Here is an 18,831-nt window from a genome sequence, read left to right as displayed (position 1 = left end):
ATCTGCCTCATATTGACTGGACCCTAAATGAATGTACAACTGAAACCATACATGCAACCTTTTACAATGCTGTTACAAATCTGGGACTGGAACAACTAGTATCCAACAACACTAGACTAAACAACTGCCTCGATCTCATCTTCTGCAATAGTTTGAATTTAATTTATGGAATACAAACTAAAGAACCCTTTTCCAGCAGTGACCACAATATGATTGACTTTTGTCTCAACATACGTCCACACAAAAACCACCACAATGATGTGATCCCCAATTATAATTTCAAAAAGGCAACTATGATCTTATAAACAACGATCTCTCATCCCTTGATTGGCAATCTCTATTCACTGGATGCAATACTGTTGAAGACCATTACAACATATTTTTACTTGAAGTCAAAAGAGTCATCAAACTATATGTACCAACAACTACTCCCAAAACAAAACAAAAAAACAGATTGCCCATAACAATAAGGAAACTTCAATCCAAAAAGAGATCACTCTGGCAGAAAAACAAATCTGGTCACGTTGCCAATTTCAAAAGCCGATACAAAAATTTATGCCACCAAATAAAGACCGAATGCACCAATTATCACATTAAACAAGAGGAAAACCTTCTAAGCACCAATTCCACCAGTGCTTTTTACAATTTTGTAAACAACAAACTAAAAGATTCAAGGTTCATCCCACCCCTGATAGGACCTAATGGTAAAGACTGCAACGATGACACCATTAAAGCCAACATCTTTAACACATTTTTTGGCTCAGTATTTGTAAACAGCAATGGATCATGCCCAGCATTTCCTAGCCGAACCACAGATAACTACAGTGATCTAATACATATCGATTTTACAGAAGACAACGTTGAAAAAGCACTACACAATCTAAAACCATCCCTATCTATTGGACCGGATGGAATATGTGCCTATTTCTTTAAAAAGTTATCCACTGCCATAGCCAAACCTCTAAGCATAATCTTTGAAAAATCTTTCAGGACCAGTTCCTTGCCTAACCTATGGTCACAAGCCACAGTCATCCCCATCTTCAAAAAGGGAGACCCTTGCCTAGTTGAAAATTACAGACCAATCTCCTTATGCTGCATCACCTGTAAAGTCATGGAATCAATTATTAACCAATCCATCATCCTCCACTTAGAGACAAACAACCTACTCTCCAATAAACAATTTGGTTTCAGAAAAAAACTATCCTGTAATCTGCAACTCTTACACTGCAAAAACATATGGACTACACAACTTGATCAGGGCAAAACAATAGACGCAATCTACATAGACTTCTGTAAAGCCTTTGATTCAGTGGTACATGACAAACTACTACAAAAAATAAAATCCTATGGTATCTCTGGACAACTGCATAACTGGATAGAAGCATTCCTGTCAAACAGACAACAAATGGTCAAAATTGGGAGTGTCCTATCAAATTCTGTACCTGTCAATAGTGGTGTCCCTCAAGACAGTGTTCTAGGACCAACCCTCTTCATACTCTAACATAAATGACCTCTGTGATCATATTAAGAGCAACTGCGTTCTCTTCGCTGATGCTGTAAAGCTGTTCAATACCACAGACAATACTGCTACCCTTCAAAAAGATCTTGACTGTGTATCAGAATGGTCAAACAAATGGCAACTTCAAATCTCAACAAATAAATGCTCTGTCTTACATATTGGCAAAAAAAATCAGAAAATAAAATACAAGCTGAATAGTCAAGATCTTGTTGATGATCCAAGCTCTGTAAAGGACCTTGGAATACTCACCTCTAATGATCTAAGTGCTAGTGCCCACTGCAACTACATAGCCAAAAAGGCATTAAGAGTTGTTAACCTAATCTTACGTAGCTTTTTCTCTGGTAATATCACACTACTAACTACAGCATACAAAACATTTGCTAGACCAATACTCGAATACAGCTCATCAGTCTGGAACCCACATTACGTATCTGATATTAGCACAATTGAGAAAGTCCAGAAATATTTCACAAGAAGAGTTCTCCACTCCTCTACTCATTGTAGAATACCTTATGCCACCAGACTTGAAATTCTAGAACTAGAAAACCTTGAATTACGCCGTCTTCGGTCTGATTTAAGCATGGTATATAAAATCATACGTTGCAATGTCCTACCTGTCAATGAATACTTCAGCTTCAACCATAACAACACAAGAGCACACAACAGATACAAACTCAAGGTTAACCGCACCAAGCTTGATTGCAGGAAATACGACTTCAGCAACAGAGTGGTCAATGTCTGGAATACTCTACCCGACTCTGTAGTTTCTTCCCCAAACCCCAAAAACTTTAACCTTAGACTGTCTACTATTGACCTCACCCCTTTCCTAAGAGGTCTGTAGGGGGCGTGCATAAGCGCACCAACGTGCCTACCGTCCCTGTCCTATTGTTTATTTTTCTTTTATTTTTCTTATATGTACCCATTTCATGTATTCATAATTATGTATACACTTTTACTTATTATCTCGTAAACAATTGACAAATAAAATAAATATTGAATATTGAAAATTATAAATCCAGTGACTGTGCAATTAAGTCTCCCTCAGTTATTGGGGAAGGTGCATCCAGTTTTCCTTAGTAGCTTGTTGACTCTGGCTGTTTCTTCCCAACTGAGACTTAGAGATCAACCAATAGTCCATGGTGAAAAGAGTTATGAAGTAAAGAAGGCTCTTGATTCTTGGTTACGTAGGGGCCGATTCAGTGGTGGGATTCAGAATTTTTTACTACTGGTTCTGTGGGTGTGGCTTGTTGGGCATGGCTGGGTGGGTGTGGTAAGGGAAGGATATACTGCAAAATCTCCATTCCCACCCCACTCCAGGGGAAGGATACTATAAAATCCCCATTTCCCCCCCCCCCATCCCACTAACCTGCTTTCCAGCTCTGTTCTCCTATGCAAGGCAACAAAAGAAGACCCAACTGATTATCTGGGACTCAGGAGGCAGAGAATAGATGGGGGTGAGGCCGGTCAGAGGTGGCATCTAACGACTTAGATGAGGGAATAGAAGGGGAACTTACCAAATTTGCAGGTGATACTAAGCTGGCAGGAATAGCTAACACCCAAGAAGATAGGCTCAAGATCCAGATGGATCTTGACAGACTAGAACACTGGGCCGTATCTAATAAAATGAAATTCAATATAGAGAAAAGTAAAGTCCTACACTTAGGCACGAAAAACCAAAAGTACACATATAGACTGAGTGAAACCAGGCTCAATAGCAGTAACTGTGAGAGGGATCTTGGAGTCTTAATGAACAACCAGCTAAATATGAGCCAGCAGTCTGCAGCAGCAGCCAAAAAAGCTAGTGCAATCCTAAATTGTATTAACAGAGGGATACAATCAAGATCAAGGGAAGTACTAATACCACTCCATAAAACTTAGTAAGACCACAGCTAGAGTACTGCATCCAGTTTTGTTCACCACATTATAAAAAAAGATGTTGAGACTCTAGAAAAAGTACAGAGAAGAGCAACCATGATGATTAGGAGACTGGAAACTTGTACTGTCCCAGCCAGTCTATGGGAGTTGGATAGTTACTTAGGAATTGTGAGCTGTCCCCTTAAGGAAATGCATCATGGGAAGTGTAGTTAAAGGTATCCTGGGAAATGTAGTTCATGTCACGTGGCCACATCTGCAATCCTGATTGGTCACTAAATTGACCCTCGAGGGGTTGAGGGAGGTTTTCTCCATTCTTGCCTGGACTCATGAACTGATAAGCATCTTACCACTACGTGATGGGTTAGGAAAATAACCATCTTTTACCTGCAATGCTGATATACAAAGGATTGGTCATTATAGAAGAGCTTCCTCACAAATGTGAGTTATGAAGATACCTGATGTACCAATAAATGTACTTTGTTATGGATGCTTTGTGGAATTATCTATCTGCATCTGCACAGTCACAAATCCACCTCTGTGCATGAAACAGGACAGAATAAGGCTAAAACATACAATGAACGGTACAGGAACTGGGCTTGGCTAGTCTAGTAATGGGGAGACATGATAGCAGTCTTCCAATATTTGGGGGGCTGACACAGAGAGGAAGGGGTCAAGCTATTTTCTAAAGTGCCTGTAGGCCAGGCAAGGAATAATGGATGGAAACTGGACAAGGAGAGATTTAACCTGGAAATAAGGAGAAATTTTCTGACAGTGAGAACAATCAACCAATGGAACAGAAGTTGCCCTCGGAAGTTGTGGGAGCACCATCACTTGAGACTTTCAGGAAGAGATTGGACTGCCATTTGTCAGAAATGGTGTAGGGTATTCCACTTGGGTGGGTGGGGGTTGGACTAGATGACCTACAAGGTCCCTTCCAACTCTAATTATCTGTTAAATCTGTTAAATCAGGCATTTGCCGGTTCTCTGAACTACTCAAAATTTCCATTACCGGTTCTTCAGAACCTGTTGAATACCACCTCTGGGCTAATTACAATATCTCATTCATGGGAAGGGATACCCTTTGTCTGAAGCTACTTGGGTAAAAAGTTGCGATGTAAAAGCAGATAGATTAGTGAAGCAGTTTCAGGAAAAATTTCCCAATAAGCCAAAGGGGCCTCCTGGGGGAGGAAGGGGTGGTTAGTTGGTGTGGATTTTAACCTCCTGTCATTGGTTTCATTTCAGGACATTATCATCACTTGAGGGGAAGCAGCCTGTCAGCCCTGGATCCATCTTGATTCAGATTTAGGGCTGCCACAGGGGGAATAGGCAGCTGTAGGAATGAGAGAATAGTGAGGAGGAAGGACAGCCACAACAACATTCTTTCACAAAAGCTCAACGTCAAGTCACTGGAGTTTGGAGGGGAGTGACTGCACTTGGCAGGAGTTCAGAATTGAGGTGGATTGGAGAATGTGACTAAAAAATCATCAACAGGGACTGGGTGTGAGTTTTAGTGTAGCAGGAAGGAAATGTGGGAATTCAGATTCAGATTTTCCCCAGATGTGCATTCCTAACAGTGCCAATATGACTTCTCTAATAATTCTTATTTGGATGGACTTTGTCTCTGAGTGCTGAATTTGGGATGGAGAGTTTGGTTGGAATACTGACAATCCATTCGTTATTTAATAAACTATGAAACTTCAAAATATAAAGGACTTCAATGTCTTCCAGGAATATTGAAGGACAACAGGGACTCCAGGAAAATAAAAGTAAAAATTTCTATCCCTTCTTTAAATTTCTCCCTATTTACTCAAGAATACAGTCTACAGATTGTCACTTCCCTGCCTCCTAGTCAGCTTTCATCCAAAAAATATACTTCTAGAACAGATAGAAATGAAATGTCACTTCAGGCACAAGGAATTTTAAAATCAGAGCCAAATTAGGATTAATATCTGAGGATCTCATAAAAAAGAAAATCACAAAGACACGCTCTTAACATTAGGCAGGGTTCAAGGGTGCAGAAAATGTCAGAGAGTATTAGAGTTAAGTGTGAAGAACCTAGACTGCCACCAAACTGCATAGCTCAGGGTGATCTTCTCTAGTATTCTCTGGAGACCATATGCCAAAATGGCAGACAGCAAAAGTCAATTCCCTGCATATTGGAGCATCTTCCTCGAGCAACACTTTTTGTACATGTCCTGACAGGAAGGATAACAGCCATTATATAGAAAGGTGTCTCCAGGGATTTATCTGCAACATTTCACAAGAATCCTTTTCTCTGACTACCCTTCTGTATGGGGAGCCCTGGAAGAGGACAAATTATCACCCACGGTAATTATCACAATCCTAGGCTTTAAGACTTCTATTGCTACTTTTCTAGTGTCTGCCTTTGACATGATGTCAGACTGAAGCAACGTGGAATAGATCTTGCATCAGAAGAAGATATAAGCCTCTACTCATGCTGAATGGTTTGCACAAGATTTAGGACACAGGCAGGGGCTGTGCTGCTGAATGTACCTTTTCCTCTTTTCCAGATGAAGCTCAGTTTGTTTCTGTTTCAATAAGAAAAGACACTGGAGGTCCATTTTCTGAGAGTGCTTTGAGATAATCTAACTCTTCTTTGGAAACAGGCGATTGATTCAGCTCCATGAATTATGCATATTCTGCTTCTGCTTTTGATGCTACTGGTGTCCCAGCCAGTCTCTGGGAAGCTTAGAATGAAGTGCCCACTCAATATGGTGTACCAGGATAAAGAAAGACTGTGGAGCTACTACAGGCCAGGAGACCATCTCATCGGTATAGTCTCCAGTGCAGCAACACAAAACCAGAGAAGTCTTTTTTTCGACTGTCTTCCTTATACTCAATCTCACTTGTAAGTTATTCAGTGCAATGAAATTGTATTCCTTCCATCTGCAGTTCTAAAACTCTCATTATTTTTTCCTTATTCTGCTTACTATACTATATTTCAGGAAGTGATTAATTTTGTTGATTGATCAGATTTCCATGGATTTTCTCTTTTGTTTGTATGGAAAGACACACAAACATAAAGATGGAGCAGAAAAAAATGCCTAAAAGAAATCCACATTATTTTCCTTGCCACATCCAGTCTAGAATTCATGACTTGAATACTGACTTTTGTTTAAAGTAGTGATTGTTGTAGTTAAACCAATATTTTTATATTTTTATAACTGCTCATTGATATTGAATGTCTGATCCTTTATAGGAATAGAGGATGACTTGTTTTTAGAACAGCTTTTCTGAGTCACTTGTGAAATATCCTCTTCCTTTTATCACGGTTGTACTTTAAAAAAATAATTATTTTGCAGACAGGGTACTATGCTGATGAAAATGACTCTGCTATAAATAATAGACTAATTGTGATCCTTATCTGCTTTCCATTTTCTCAACATTTACAAATATTAAATTTGATGGGTGACTATCATTTGCCTCTTGTTTTTAATAAGTATTGGCTTCAAACTCAATAGTCATGTTTTGATAAAGAGAATGACATTGGAGGGAAAAGTATTTTATTACTGCTGTTGATGATGCTTGTATTAATCAAAGCATGTTTTATGCTAGTGTACCTTATGATCGCAAAGGAATAGAACGCTTTATTTTCACCATTCAAGAGATCAACAAGAATATCCAGCTCCTGTGCAATCTCACACTTGGCTACAGTATCCATGACAACTATTTGAAAACTCTTGGCACTTCAGATGTTTTGCTGGACATGCTCTCTACTGGAGAAGCCAATGTTCCCAACTATAGCTGTGGAAAGAAGGACAACATTTTGGCTCTTCTTGATGCAGCTGACAGGGAGATTTCCATCCAGATGTCAACATTAGTAGGCCCCTACAAAGTCCCACAGGTTTGTGTGTGTGTTTCTTTATGTATAATAAAGTGAGTGGGGTGGTAGTGGGTGCAGGATAGATCCAAACGTATCTTCTCAATGGAGTTCTAGAGCTGCTTTTCACTATGACACCTATGTAAGTGTCATGGCTGAGAACTGGGATACATGTTAGAATGGGAGCATGTATTAAAACAGTCATATCCTCTCTTGATAGCATATCTATTGCTTTGGGGGCTTCTGATGCATACTTGTGAAGGTGAGGAGAGACTCTGCATCCAAGCAAAGGATTCTGTACAATAGGATAGTGTAACACTGATAGAAAGCTCATAATTTGTATGATAGCAATAGCATTTAGACTTATATACTGCTTCACAGAGCTTTACAGCCCTCTCTAAGTGGTTTACAACATCAGCATTTGCCCCCAACAATCTGGGTCCTCATTTTACAGACCTCAGAAAGTTGGAAGGCTGAATCAACCTTGAGCATGATCTTAGAAAAATGATAATACTGAAAAAATATCATATTCATGAAAATAATTGTGAGAGAGACGTGAATGCTCCAACACTGGAAATTTTTAAGAGGAGATTGGACAACCATTTGTCCGAAATGGGCTAGGGTTTCCTGCCTGAGCCATGACTAAAATAGGACATATAATAGGGATAGATGGGGAACTCATCAAATTTGCAGAAAACACCAAGCTGGGAGGAATAGCCAACACTCCAGAAGATAGGCTTGAGATGCAGAAGGATCTTGACAGACCTGAACATTGGGCTCTATTTAACAAAATGAAATTCAGTGGTGAAAAAAATAAGGTTCTTCATTTAGACAAGAAAAATCAAAAGCACAGGTACAATATATGTGGTGCCTTGCTCAATAGTAGTAACTGTGGGAGTCCTAGTAGACAACCATTTAAAAATGAACCAACAGTGTGCAGCAGCTGCCAAAAAAGACAACACAGTTCTAGGCTGCATAATTAGATCATTTGAAGTGTGAATACCAATTTATAATGCCTTGGTAAGGCCACACTTGGAATAGTGCATTCAGTTTGGGTTGCCACGATGTAAAAAAGGTGTTGAGACTCTAGAAAGAATGCAGAGAAGAGCAACAAAGATGATTAGGGGATTAGAGGATAAAACATATAAAGAGCAGTTGCTGGAATCGGGTATGTCTAGTTTAATGAAAAGAAGGACTAGGGGAGACATGATAGAAGTGTTCCAATATCTCAGGGGCTGCCACAAAGAAGAGGGAATCAAGCTATTCTCCAAAGCATTTGAGGGCAGGACAAGAAGCAATGGGTGGAAACTAATTAAGAAGAGAAACAACTTAGAACAAAGGAGAAATTTCCTGACAGTTAGAACAATTAATCAGTGGAACAACTTACCTCCAGAAATTGAGAATGCTCCAACATTGGAAGTTTTTAAAAAGATGTTGGATAACCATCTGTCTGAAGTGTAGGGTTTCTTGCCTAAACAGGAGGTTGGACTAGAAGACCTCCAAGGTCCCTTCCAATTCTGTTACTCTGTTAATTCCAATCTTATCCACCATTGATAAACATATGTGTCCTAAAGCCTCATAAGGACCACTGCCATTAATTAATCACTTTATTTAAAAAAATTACAAGCATATTAGCCAACATGTCAACTATTTTTACCTTTTGTACTTAGAATTAAATTTATCATTAAAGCTCGAAGAGCAACAGAGTCCATAGAGTTTATTTTCTACAAGATGAACTTTTCACACACAAAAAATCTTATATTGTGAGTCCCACTATTGACAGGTTGATTTACACGTATGTATAAATAATAATACCTCCTATAATGGAAGATGACAATAATATTTTCTAAATATAAAAAAGAATATAAAAATAATCAGTTATTGTCCCATTGGTCAAATAGATATTATGGCTAAAAGAGATGCTAAGTTCCTATTGAGTAGAGTTAATAGCTTGGTGAGTAAATAACAAATAATTTCTTGCCAAAGCAAGATTTATTTATTCATTTATTTATTAAAATTGTTTGCCACCTATTTCACTGCAAAGTGTTTCTGAGCAGCTTAAAATATTAAAATTGATACATCTACCAAAAACAGCTTTGTAATAGCACTAAAATACAATAAAAATACAAATTACCAACTATAAATAAAACATGGGGTGGGAGAGAGAAGGATGAGTAGGCTGGGAGGTGAGATCTACTATTGATCAATCAACCACCTCCAACATGACACTTCCCCATTAGGGCCACAAGCCAAGTGACCAAGCCTGGTCTTCGGGCTCTTGCAAAAGGTCAGAACAGTGGGAACTGATCTTATTCTGGAGGACAAGATGTTCCAAAGGGCAGGAGCAATGGCAGAGAACATTCTTCTTCTGGACCTAGCCAACCAGATTTTCCTGATTGAAGGATTCTGCAGGATGCCTCCTCTGCTGGCACAAATGGGGCCAGCCAATTCTTTTGGGGTGAGATGGTTCCTCGAGATTTAGAAAGAGTTTTGACTAACCAGCCGCACTCAGCATGTAATCCAGCAGGTGGTATTCAGCAGGTCCTGTCCAGTTCTGGAGAGCTGGTAGTGGAAATTTTGAGTATTTTGGAGAACCAGTAAATGCCACCTTTGACTGGGCCCACTCCTATCTATTCTCTGCCTCCTGAGCCTCAGTTGATCAGCTGGGTCTTCTTTTGTTGCCCTGCACAGGAGAATGGAGTTAGAAAGCAGGTTAGTGGGGTGAGGAGGGAATGGGATTTTGCAGTAACCTTCTCCCAGGAGTGGGATGGGAATGGAGATTTTACAGTATCCTTTCCCTGCCATGCCCACCAAGCCACATCCACAGAACCAATAGTAAAAAAAATGTTTGAATTCCACCACTAGTGTAGTCCTCAATAGTATTGCATCCATATGGAGGAAATAATGCAGTGTGGTACCCCAAGATTCTGTCATGGGCCCCCTTCATACCTAAGTGTTCTTCAACATCTTCAAAAGTGATATAGAAGAGAGGAAATGTCATGCCCCTGGTGGAGACTGACACTGAGGGAGAGGAGGAACAGCTGACAAGGAGTGGAAGTGTGGCTCTGGATGCTGTGGAGGAGGCTGGCTGGGCAGTCAGAGGAGGACCCAGGTACATCCCCTCTCCATCCTTGGGCATGCAGGGAGGAGAGGATAAGGGAGAGTTGTGGTCTACTGGGAAGGAGAGGGCCTTGATCCTTTTCATGGGCTGCAGCTGTGACAACTGGATAAGAGGACAGACATACGTATGGGCGAGTGCTGGTAAAAAAGTATGGAAATATCTCTAATTTATTATTCCTCTCTGTTTGGTGTCCTTCCCAGTGTGTGTTCTGATATCTGTAGATGTCTTCAAGCCCTTATCTTGCCTGGTTTGTGTTGTTTTTTACTCTTTATAATTTAAACAGCATTTCCTCCTTCTTGTAACTGCTTGTGTGGGAGTTTTCTGCCTCCAGTCAAGGATATTCGGATCTTGCAAAGTGAAAGAATAAAAGGGGCTTCACCCGTTTTTTGTGGCTGTGTATCCCACCCTGGGTCATCACAGGAAAGGAGAGGAATTCATCAAATTTGCAGATGACACCAAGCCGGGGGAAATTGCTAACACTTTGGAAAATGGACTCAAGATTTAGAAGGATTTTGATAGATTTAATCACTGGGCCCAATTCAATGAAATGCAATTCAGTGGTGAGAAAAGCAAGGTCCTATTCCTAGAGAAGAAATACTAAATCCACAGTTATAGAATAGTGGATGCCTGGCTGAGCAGTAACAACTGTGAGAGAAATCTAGGTGTCCTACTGAACCTTGACTTACATATGAGACACCAGTATGCTATAGCTGCCAAAAAAGCCAATGAAGACCTAGGCTGCATCAATAGAGGGATGGGGGCAAATTGATAAAGGGGAATATTTGTAGCTCGGTGTTCAAATAAGGGTTTCTTGTTGCTTTCTGAGTTTGGTTATTTTCTTGCAGATCTTTCATTACCCAAAGTAAGTAACATTATCAGTGTTAGTGAAGAATGGGGAATGCTCTCAATTTTATCTTCTAGTGACTTGCTTTGCAAGCGCTGGTGGGAATGGTCTTGGAAGGTTTTTGGTGGGCTGTCTACTGTTTGGCAGTTCCTTGATTGGAGTATTGTTTACTTCTTGTTTGTTGGTCTGATGTTAATCAACATCAATTATCATCATTAATTATTGATGCAAAATGAAAGCTATGAAAACTACAGAACTCCCAAAACTGTGTCTATTAGAACAGACAAAATTTCAGCTAAACTTCTCTTGGCTTATACAACTGAGAAATTATATGAGGAACTATGGTCTCCCTGTCTCTTTCATAACTGGAGAAGAAAGTAAAAAGATGGCTGCACAAAGAATCTGAAATATAGAAGCAGAGAAAGATAGCAATAGCACTTAGACTGCTTCACAGTGTCTTACAGTCTCTAAGCAGAGTCAGCATTTTGCCCCCAACAATCTGGGTCCTCATTTTCCTGACCTCAGAAGGATGGAAGCTGAGTCAACCTTGAGTCGGTGAGACTCGAACTTCCAAACTGCAAGCAGCTGGAAGTCAGCAGAAGTAGCCTGCAGTCCTGCACTTTTACCACTGTGGCGCTATTTTTATATAAAGTCTTCCTAATATTCTGCATTTAATATTCTAAACAATGGCCAATCAACAAATTATTCCAAGATGTTTATCAAAATGAAGTTGGATATATTAAAAACTCACATTTTAGACTTGACCTGACTTCAAATATAACACAGCATTCTTCATTATTTTCCCAGATTATCGATAAAATTGCTTCAGAGACACTGAGAGATAAAAGTACATTCCCTTTTTTCCACTGGATGTTCCCCAAAGAAGGGTTTCAGTATTTGGCAATTGTCCAATTGCTTCTTCATTTCAGATGGACCTTGACTGGTCTCCTTGCTCCAGACACAAAGGAGGGAGAGAATTTCCTGAGGAGTTTTCCACCTTTACTTGTCAGGAATGGAATTTGTGTCATTATATCACAACGATTCTCGATGACTGGATTTCCAGAACCCTTCAAGGATGCCAGGTTTTCTCAGTGGAAAAAAGTTAATGTCTTTGTTCACTTCATAGGACGTATTATCGTTTCAAGCACATTTAATATTTTTCAACTAACACTTGACACTTTCTCAGGACCCATTACAGGGAAAGTCTGGATCACCACAACTTTGGGAACATATATAATGTATCACCGTGGACGTCACAAATACATTCATAGTATTTGGCACTTTGGATTTATGCAAAAAATAAGCCCAAAATATGGTGCTTTTCAAAATTATTCCTTTATAGACCCCCAGTATGAAGACAAGAATTTTCACTGCTCTTTTTCAAAGCATGTTTTTTCTGTCAAAGGCCGGAAAAGATGCACCCAAAAAACTCCAGTGAAGACACAAGATAAATTGAATGGGAAGCAGGTTGCAAATAGTGGCTCTATTTACATTATCTATATGACTCTGGCCCACATCTTGAAGGCTGCATATTCATCCAGATCCTGGAGGAGAAGGAAGGAGGCCCAAGGAACATGGGGGCCCCCAAGGTTGCAGCCATGGCAGGTATGGAGTCCCAACAAGGATCCAACAAACTAAGTTCCTTTGAAGAAGGAATCCATTAGAGAAAAAGGGGAATCTTGTCAACATCCTTGTGCTACAAAAGGCCAACAGATTTGGTGAATATAGAATAGAATAGAATAGAATAGAACAGAACAGAACAGAAATCTTTGATGTCTTCTAGTCTAGCCCCTTTTCAAGCAGGAGACCCTACACCATTTCAGATAAGTCACTGTCCAGTCTCTTCTTAAAAACCTCCAGTGATGGAGCGCCCACAATGTCTGAAGGAAAGCTCTTCCATTGCTTAACTGTCCTCACTGTCAGGAAGCTTCTCCTTAATTCCAGGTTGCTTCTTTATTTGACTGGTTTCCAACCATTGTTTCCTGTCTCTTGGTGCTTTGGAAAATAATTTCACCCTATGTTCTTTGTAGCAGCCCCTCAAATATTGGAATACTGCAATCATGTCATCCCCGATTGCCAGCAGTTTGGCAGTTCAAGTCCCACTGGCTCAAGGTTGACTCAACCTTCCATCCTTCCAAGGCAGGTAAAATGAGGACCCAGATTGTTGGGGGCATTATATTGACTCTATAAACCGCTTAAAGAGGGCTGTAAAAGCACTGTGAAGTGGAATATAAGTCTAAGTGCACTAAGTGTGTGCGCCATATCCCAGACTCTAGAATAACAGTTTTTTAACTTTCAACATAACATATTTCAGTTATTGGAAGAGTGTTGCCTCTTTCTTTCTCAATTGAGACACCGTGTTAGTTGGAAAAGGTGATTCCAGACTCCTGATTTCCAGATCCTGTAAAGCTAAGAGCAGCTCCTTTGATCTCTTCCTGACTTCCTTGACCTTCCAAGTTGATCATTTCATGAAATGTCTTCTCCAAGTGTTGTGCCTGCAAGTGTTGTGCCTGAGACTTGAGTTGGGGTCTACCCAAATCAGAACGTTCATATCTTGAGATACTTATGGGTATATTTACCTTCTTATTCATGAACATCTCAATGCTGACTCACATTTAGTTCACAATCATCTACCATTTTGATATTTTCACAAATGTTCTTATCAAGTTTGGTTGTCCTTTATTAGTGCATTATTGAAGTTCTTGTACAAAATATTATAGACCTTGTTACTATGTATGTGACTTTTTTTTAATGCACATTTGTTGTTGTGTTGTTTTGTTTAGTTCTTTTTTTGTGTTATTTTTTTTATTTTTGGCATTTGTATCTTAATGTTTCAAACAGAATAAAATAAAGGAAAGGGGTAACATTAAAGTACCACATAGGATAAGAAACAAAGTTTTCTGCTTTTAAATCCCTAATGTGTCTTCATTCCAGTTCCATCCCTTTCTGGAGAAGAATGAGTTCTATAATCTTTCCCACTGGAAACTCTACCTGGACAAAAATGGAGAAGTAACTGCAGACATGGACATTCAGTGCCAGGTGTTTATGCCCAATGGGGGGTTGCTCAAAATGAAAGTGGGGAGTATAGAAATACAGAGGCTTTTTATCAACCAAGGAACAATTTCACGGCTGAAATTACTCAACAAGGTGGGTAAAATATCATCAGGTTTTCTCTTTTTTAAAAACATTATGGGTTAACTTTAATCACCATGATGGAAGACCTTTACTGGGAGTTGAATATACCCTAGCACAGGGGTCAGCAACCTTAAATGCTCAAAGAGCCACAAAGGTCCTAACCAGTAGCCCCCATTCAATCCTGGAGCCGACCGGAAGTGCAGTTCCCCCACCATAGTCTCCTCCTAGCACGGTGTCCTTTTTGCTCTTCTGACAGGAAGTCCGGTTCCCCCACCATAGAGTCTCCTCATAGCATGGCATTCTTTTTCCACTACCTGTCCTAACCTAAAACCCTATCAATTGTGGCGCTGACTGGCAACAGGGTCCACCAGCAGCCTGTGGAGCTGGCAGCAGAGTTGGACGGTGGAAAGAAACATGGGCCAGTCCAGAAGTCTGGGGAGGACTTGGATGAGGGTTCTGCATCCAATATAGAAACAGGGCCAGGGCCATCTGGGAATTATGTGCTGACTCCGGAGCCTCTAGAATCTGACAGCAGCAAGACAGAGGTACAGGGGGAGCCTTTTACCAGTGCATGCATGCACAGAGCTGCCAGAAGGCAAGAAGGGGTGACTCGGCAGTAAGGTTTGGAGATGATTGGCCCTCCCATAAGACATAAAGGAGGAGCAAAGGGACAGGAAACTTTGCAGAAAGCATCTTTGTTTGTACTGGTTGGTTTGAAACATGAAGCTCTGTGTTGAATTTGTGTTCTGTTTGGCCTTGTATAGCTAATTGGAAATTTAGTCTTGGTAGCATTTCAAGGAAGATAAAGGTGTGTGCTTGTCAGACTTATCCTGAAGGACTTTGGCAGACTTCCATGGGACTATTTACAAACTATTTGAAATTCATTATGGGTTGTGAATGACTATAATTCACAGCTGTTGAAATAAAGAAAAAAGGGGTTTGGAACTAATGTTTGTTAGTGTCTCAATAAACCTTGGTCAGAGCACAGGGAGCTGCAGCAGTGGGATGAAAGAGCCACATGTGGCTCCAGAGCTGTGAGTTGCTGACCCCTGTCCTAGGAGAAAACTTGCTGTTTTTTTTTTTTTTTGAAGGGGGTGGTGGAAGCTTCAGTACTATTCACAAAGATGTCATTCAAATGCTAAGATGTGGAACCCTGATTTAAACTGATTCAGCCATGACCAACATTGGATGTTGCATGATTATTCGTTAGGATACAGACTATGGATCTTTTATATTTCTTTTATAAATTAGTATCTTCATCAAACTGGTGAGAAACCTTCAAGTGCTGGCATTTGTGGTGCTAATAGCCTCAGTTTGTAACCAATGTCTGCATTAAGGTTTGGACTTAAGGTTGGAAAGGACATGGGAGGCAGGAAACCCTATACCATTTCAGACAAATGGTTGTCCAATCTCTTCTTAAAAACTTCCAGTGTTGGAGCATTCACAATTTCTGGAGGCAAGTTGTTCCACTGATTAATTGTTCTAACTGTCAGAAAATTTCTCCTTAGTTCTAGGCTGGTTCTCTGCTTGATTAGTTTCCATCCATTGCTTCTTGTCTGGCCTTCAGGTGCTTTGGAGAATAGTTTGACTACCTCTTCTTTGTGCAGTCCCTAAGATACCAGAATGCAGCGATCATGTCACCCCTAGTCCTTCTTTTCATTAAGCTAGACATACCCAATTCAGCCAGCTGTCCTTTATGTGTTTTAGCCTCCAGTCTCCTAATCATCTTTGTTGCTCTTCTCTCCATATGATCATGATTCTGAATATGATCTTGAATGGTTAGAGATCAGGATTAGAGTTCAGATTTCTTCAAGTGAAGCCCAGACAAACTACTTAGCTAAACTTCATATCTACCTCCATTTTCCATGGTTGCTTAGCACAGGCACATTTTCTTTGGCATTCCTTATTTTTCTCCTTAGCCTTTGCCTCAGTCCAAATGTGTGGAAAGTTGTCATCCTGGATTTGTCAAGCGGAAGCGAGAAGGCGAGCCAATTTGCTGCTATGATTGTGTTCCTTGTCCAGAGGGGACTATTTCCACTCAGGAAGGTAGGTGACACCAAAGAAAAGGGCAGGTTTGTGATTCATCCAGAGCACTTTCATTAAAGTGAAAGTTAAATGAGAAAATGAACCTCAACTGATTTTTTTAAATTTTCAGACTGCACGATTTCTTCTCAAAATGGAAGAATAGCAAAAAGACCTTAATAGGGATTAGAGAGTATGGCCAGCTTTACTACTGACAGAGAAAATATCTCTTCTGCTTTTTATTTTGGATATTTCTTTCCACATTTTCCTTTCTATGAAGATCTGAGTTCTTTGAAATGTGAGGAATTGTCTCAGGATAACTTTATTGTCACTTTGAATGTACACTAATTGGAATACGTTAAAGTGAAATTTCATTGCATACAGCTCTCAAAGGGTCACTGATTACAATATACTCTACATAAACATCACAAAATAAATAAATACAAAATTATCCATGTACCCACTGAATAACAGGAAGCTAGTTTCCTCAGACCTTCTTGGTTGCCCTTACCACTCTCTGTATGGACTTTCTATCCAGGGCACAACTGCCACCAAACCAAATAGTGATGCAATTTGTTAATAATTATTGCAATGATCTCTACATGAGTGTCTCCTTGTGGATGACTAGAAGTTATTGCTGCTCCACAATGAGGGGATGTGGACAGTTATGGGTGCACCTCATTACAACCTGGCGCACTCAGGTTTTTTTGCCTCAAAGTCTAACTGACTCATTATTTAGCTCTTGTAATGTAGATTCTATAAAGATTCTGCACATTACACAGGAAATACTTCCCCTAATTTCATAGGGTATTAGAGATTTGCTGTTATTATTATTATTATTATTATTATTATTATTATTATTGTTGTTGTTGTTGTTGTTGTTGTTGTTGTTGTTTAGAAAATGATATCCTTCTTATTTCATTCTCTGGAGATGTTAATAAGTGCATTTTGGAAAATGCTCCTGGTATCAATTGTCATCCCAAGAAGATATTTCATAAAGGTTAACAGATAGAATATTAAAGAAAGGTTTCTTTTGGGTTTTCTCAGATACAGAAAAATGCACCAAGTGTCCAGATGATAAATATCCAAATAAGGACCGAGTTCAATGTATCCCCAAAGTTATAACATTCCTGTCTTATGAAGAAACTCTGGGCATCATCTTGGTCTCTTTTGCAATACTTTTGTTCCTAACCACACTGTTTATATTAATCATATTCATTAAATACCGAGAGACACCCATCGTGAAAGCTAACAACCAAGACCTCTCTTACATTCTCCTGGTCTCCCTCCTGCTTTGCTTCTTGTCTCCCTTTCTCTTCATTGGTCAACCAAGGAAAGTCTCTTGCCTTCTCCAACAAATGGTTTTCAGCAACACCTTCTCAGTTGCCATTTCTTCTCTTTTGGCCAAAACAATTATGGTGGTGTTGGCTTTCCTTGCCACAAAACCAGGAAACCGAGTGAAAAGATGGTTGGGGAAGAGCTTGGCCAACTCCATCATCCTTTCTTGTTCTACTGTGCAAATTATCATCTGCTCCATCTGGATGGGAGTTTCACCCCCATTCCCTGACTCTGACCTCCATTCTCAGACTGGAGAGATCATCCTGCAATGCAATCAAGGAGTTGTTGTCATGTTCTGCATCATTCTCAGTTACATGGGCCTCCTGGCTGCCATTTGCTTCGTGGTGGCTTTCCTGGCCAAGAATCTCCCTGGGGCCTTCAACGAAGCCAAGCTGATCACCTTCAGCATGCTGGTCTTCTGCAGTGTCTGGGTGACTTTTGTGCCCACCTACCTCAGCACCAAAGGAAAATTTATGGTGGCTGTTCAGGTCTTCTCCATCTTGTCTTCCAGTACTGGTCTGCTGGGCTGTGTCTTCATCCCCAAGTGCTTCATTATCATTCTGAGGCCAGATCTGAATACAAAGGAGCAGCTTATAACCAAAAGAAATGTAGAAATGTGAGACACAGGAATGTCAACTCTCAACATGTTCCAACAAGTCATACCTAGAAAATGATCCAAGCTGTTCTAGGCCAATGTTTTTGCTTTAAAGCATCAAAGGGTGACTGGAAGATAGGATTCTGAGAAAAGGAAGTTCTTGGAGTAGTGGGTGGATTTTAACAAGCTGGCAATATAGAAGGATTGCATGTGGCAACCATCACACCCTTGTTTCTCAAAGCATTTTACCAAAATTGCTATGGCAAATGCAACTGATATGTTTCATTTAATTTAGAGAATAACTGTTTCTTGAGGGTAGTAACTGTATATGGGTGGGAAAGTAACTTGATGCTTATTAATTATGAATATTTCTTACATCACATATGAAATATGCATACTGTATATACTGTTGTCATTTCATCTTCCTTTCTTGAAATGTAGAAATATGAGTGCATCCTTTTGTCTGTTGGACTCCCTCCCACTATTTTCTGGAGGAAAATTCTTCCAGTGTACACTGAATAAATAATCTGTAGCAAGTCTG

The 18,831-nt window shown here is 39.9% G+C and overlaps 2 protein-coding genes across 8 annotated transcripts in view; both read left to right on the top strand.

Moving 5' to 3' along the window:
• LOC113451996 (vomeronasal type-2 receptor 26-like) overlaps nt 1-5,345 on the top strand; it is a 452,458-nt gene extending 447,113 nt beyond the window's left edge. The window contains exon 6 of the mRNA XM_087927789.1: nt 4,637-5,345. Within this exon, the coding sequence (XP_087783915.1) occupies nt 4,637-4,689 (53 nt within the window). The 3' untranslated portion in view covers nt 4,690-5,345. The remainder of the gene's footprint in view (nt 1-4,636) is intronic.
• The window catches only part of LOC113451824 (vomeronasal type-2 receptor 26-like), a 500,191-nt gene extending 481,360 nt beyond the window's left edge, over nt 1-18,831 (top strand). Inside the window, exons 1-6 of one of the 7 annotated variants that reach the window (XM_087927810.1) lie at nt 5,397-6,263; nt 7,021-7,259; nt 12,008-12,805; nt 14,135-14,347; nt 16,255-16,381; nt 17,405-18,831. In XM_087927810.1, coding sequence (XP_087783936.1) covers nt 7,122-7,259; nt 12,008-12,805; nt 14,135-14,347; nt 16,255-16,381; nt 17,405-18,315 — 2,187 coding nt within the window. In that variant the 5' untranslated portion in view covers nt 5,397-6,263; nt 7,021-7,121 and the 3' untranslated portion in view covers nt 18,316-18,831. Of the gene's footprint in view, nt 1-5,396; nt 6,264-6,970; nt 7,260-12,007; nt 12,806-14,134; nt 14,348-16,254; nt 16,408-17,404 lie in introns of those variants that run through there. The other 6 variants (XM_087927806.1, XM_087927812.1, XM_087927808.1 and 3 more) reach the window with 6 other exon arrangements.

This window comes from Pseudonaja textilis, chromosome 2 (genome assembly GCF_049901715.1).
Source record: "Pseudonaja textilis isolate UNSWEBS1 chromosome 2, rPseTex1.2, whole genome shotgun sequence".
Taxonomy (NCBI): domain Eukaryota; kingdom Metazoa; phylum Chordata; class Lepidosauria; order Squamata; family Elapidae; genus Pseudonaja; species Pseudonaja textilis.
This window is presented reverse-complemented; position numbering and strand designations above follow the sequence as displayed.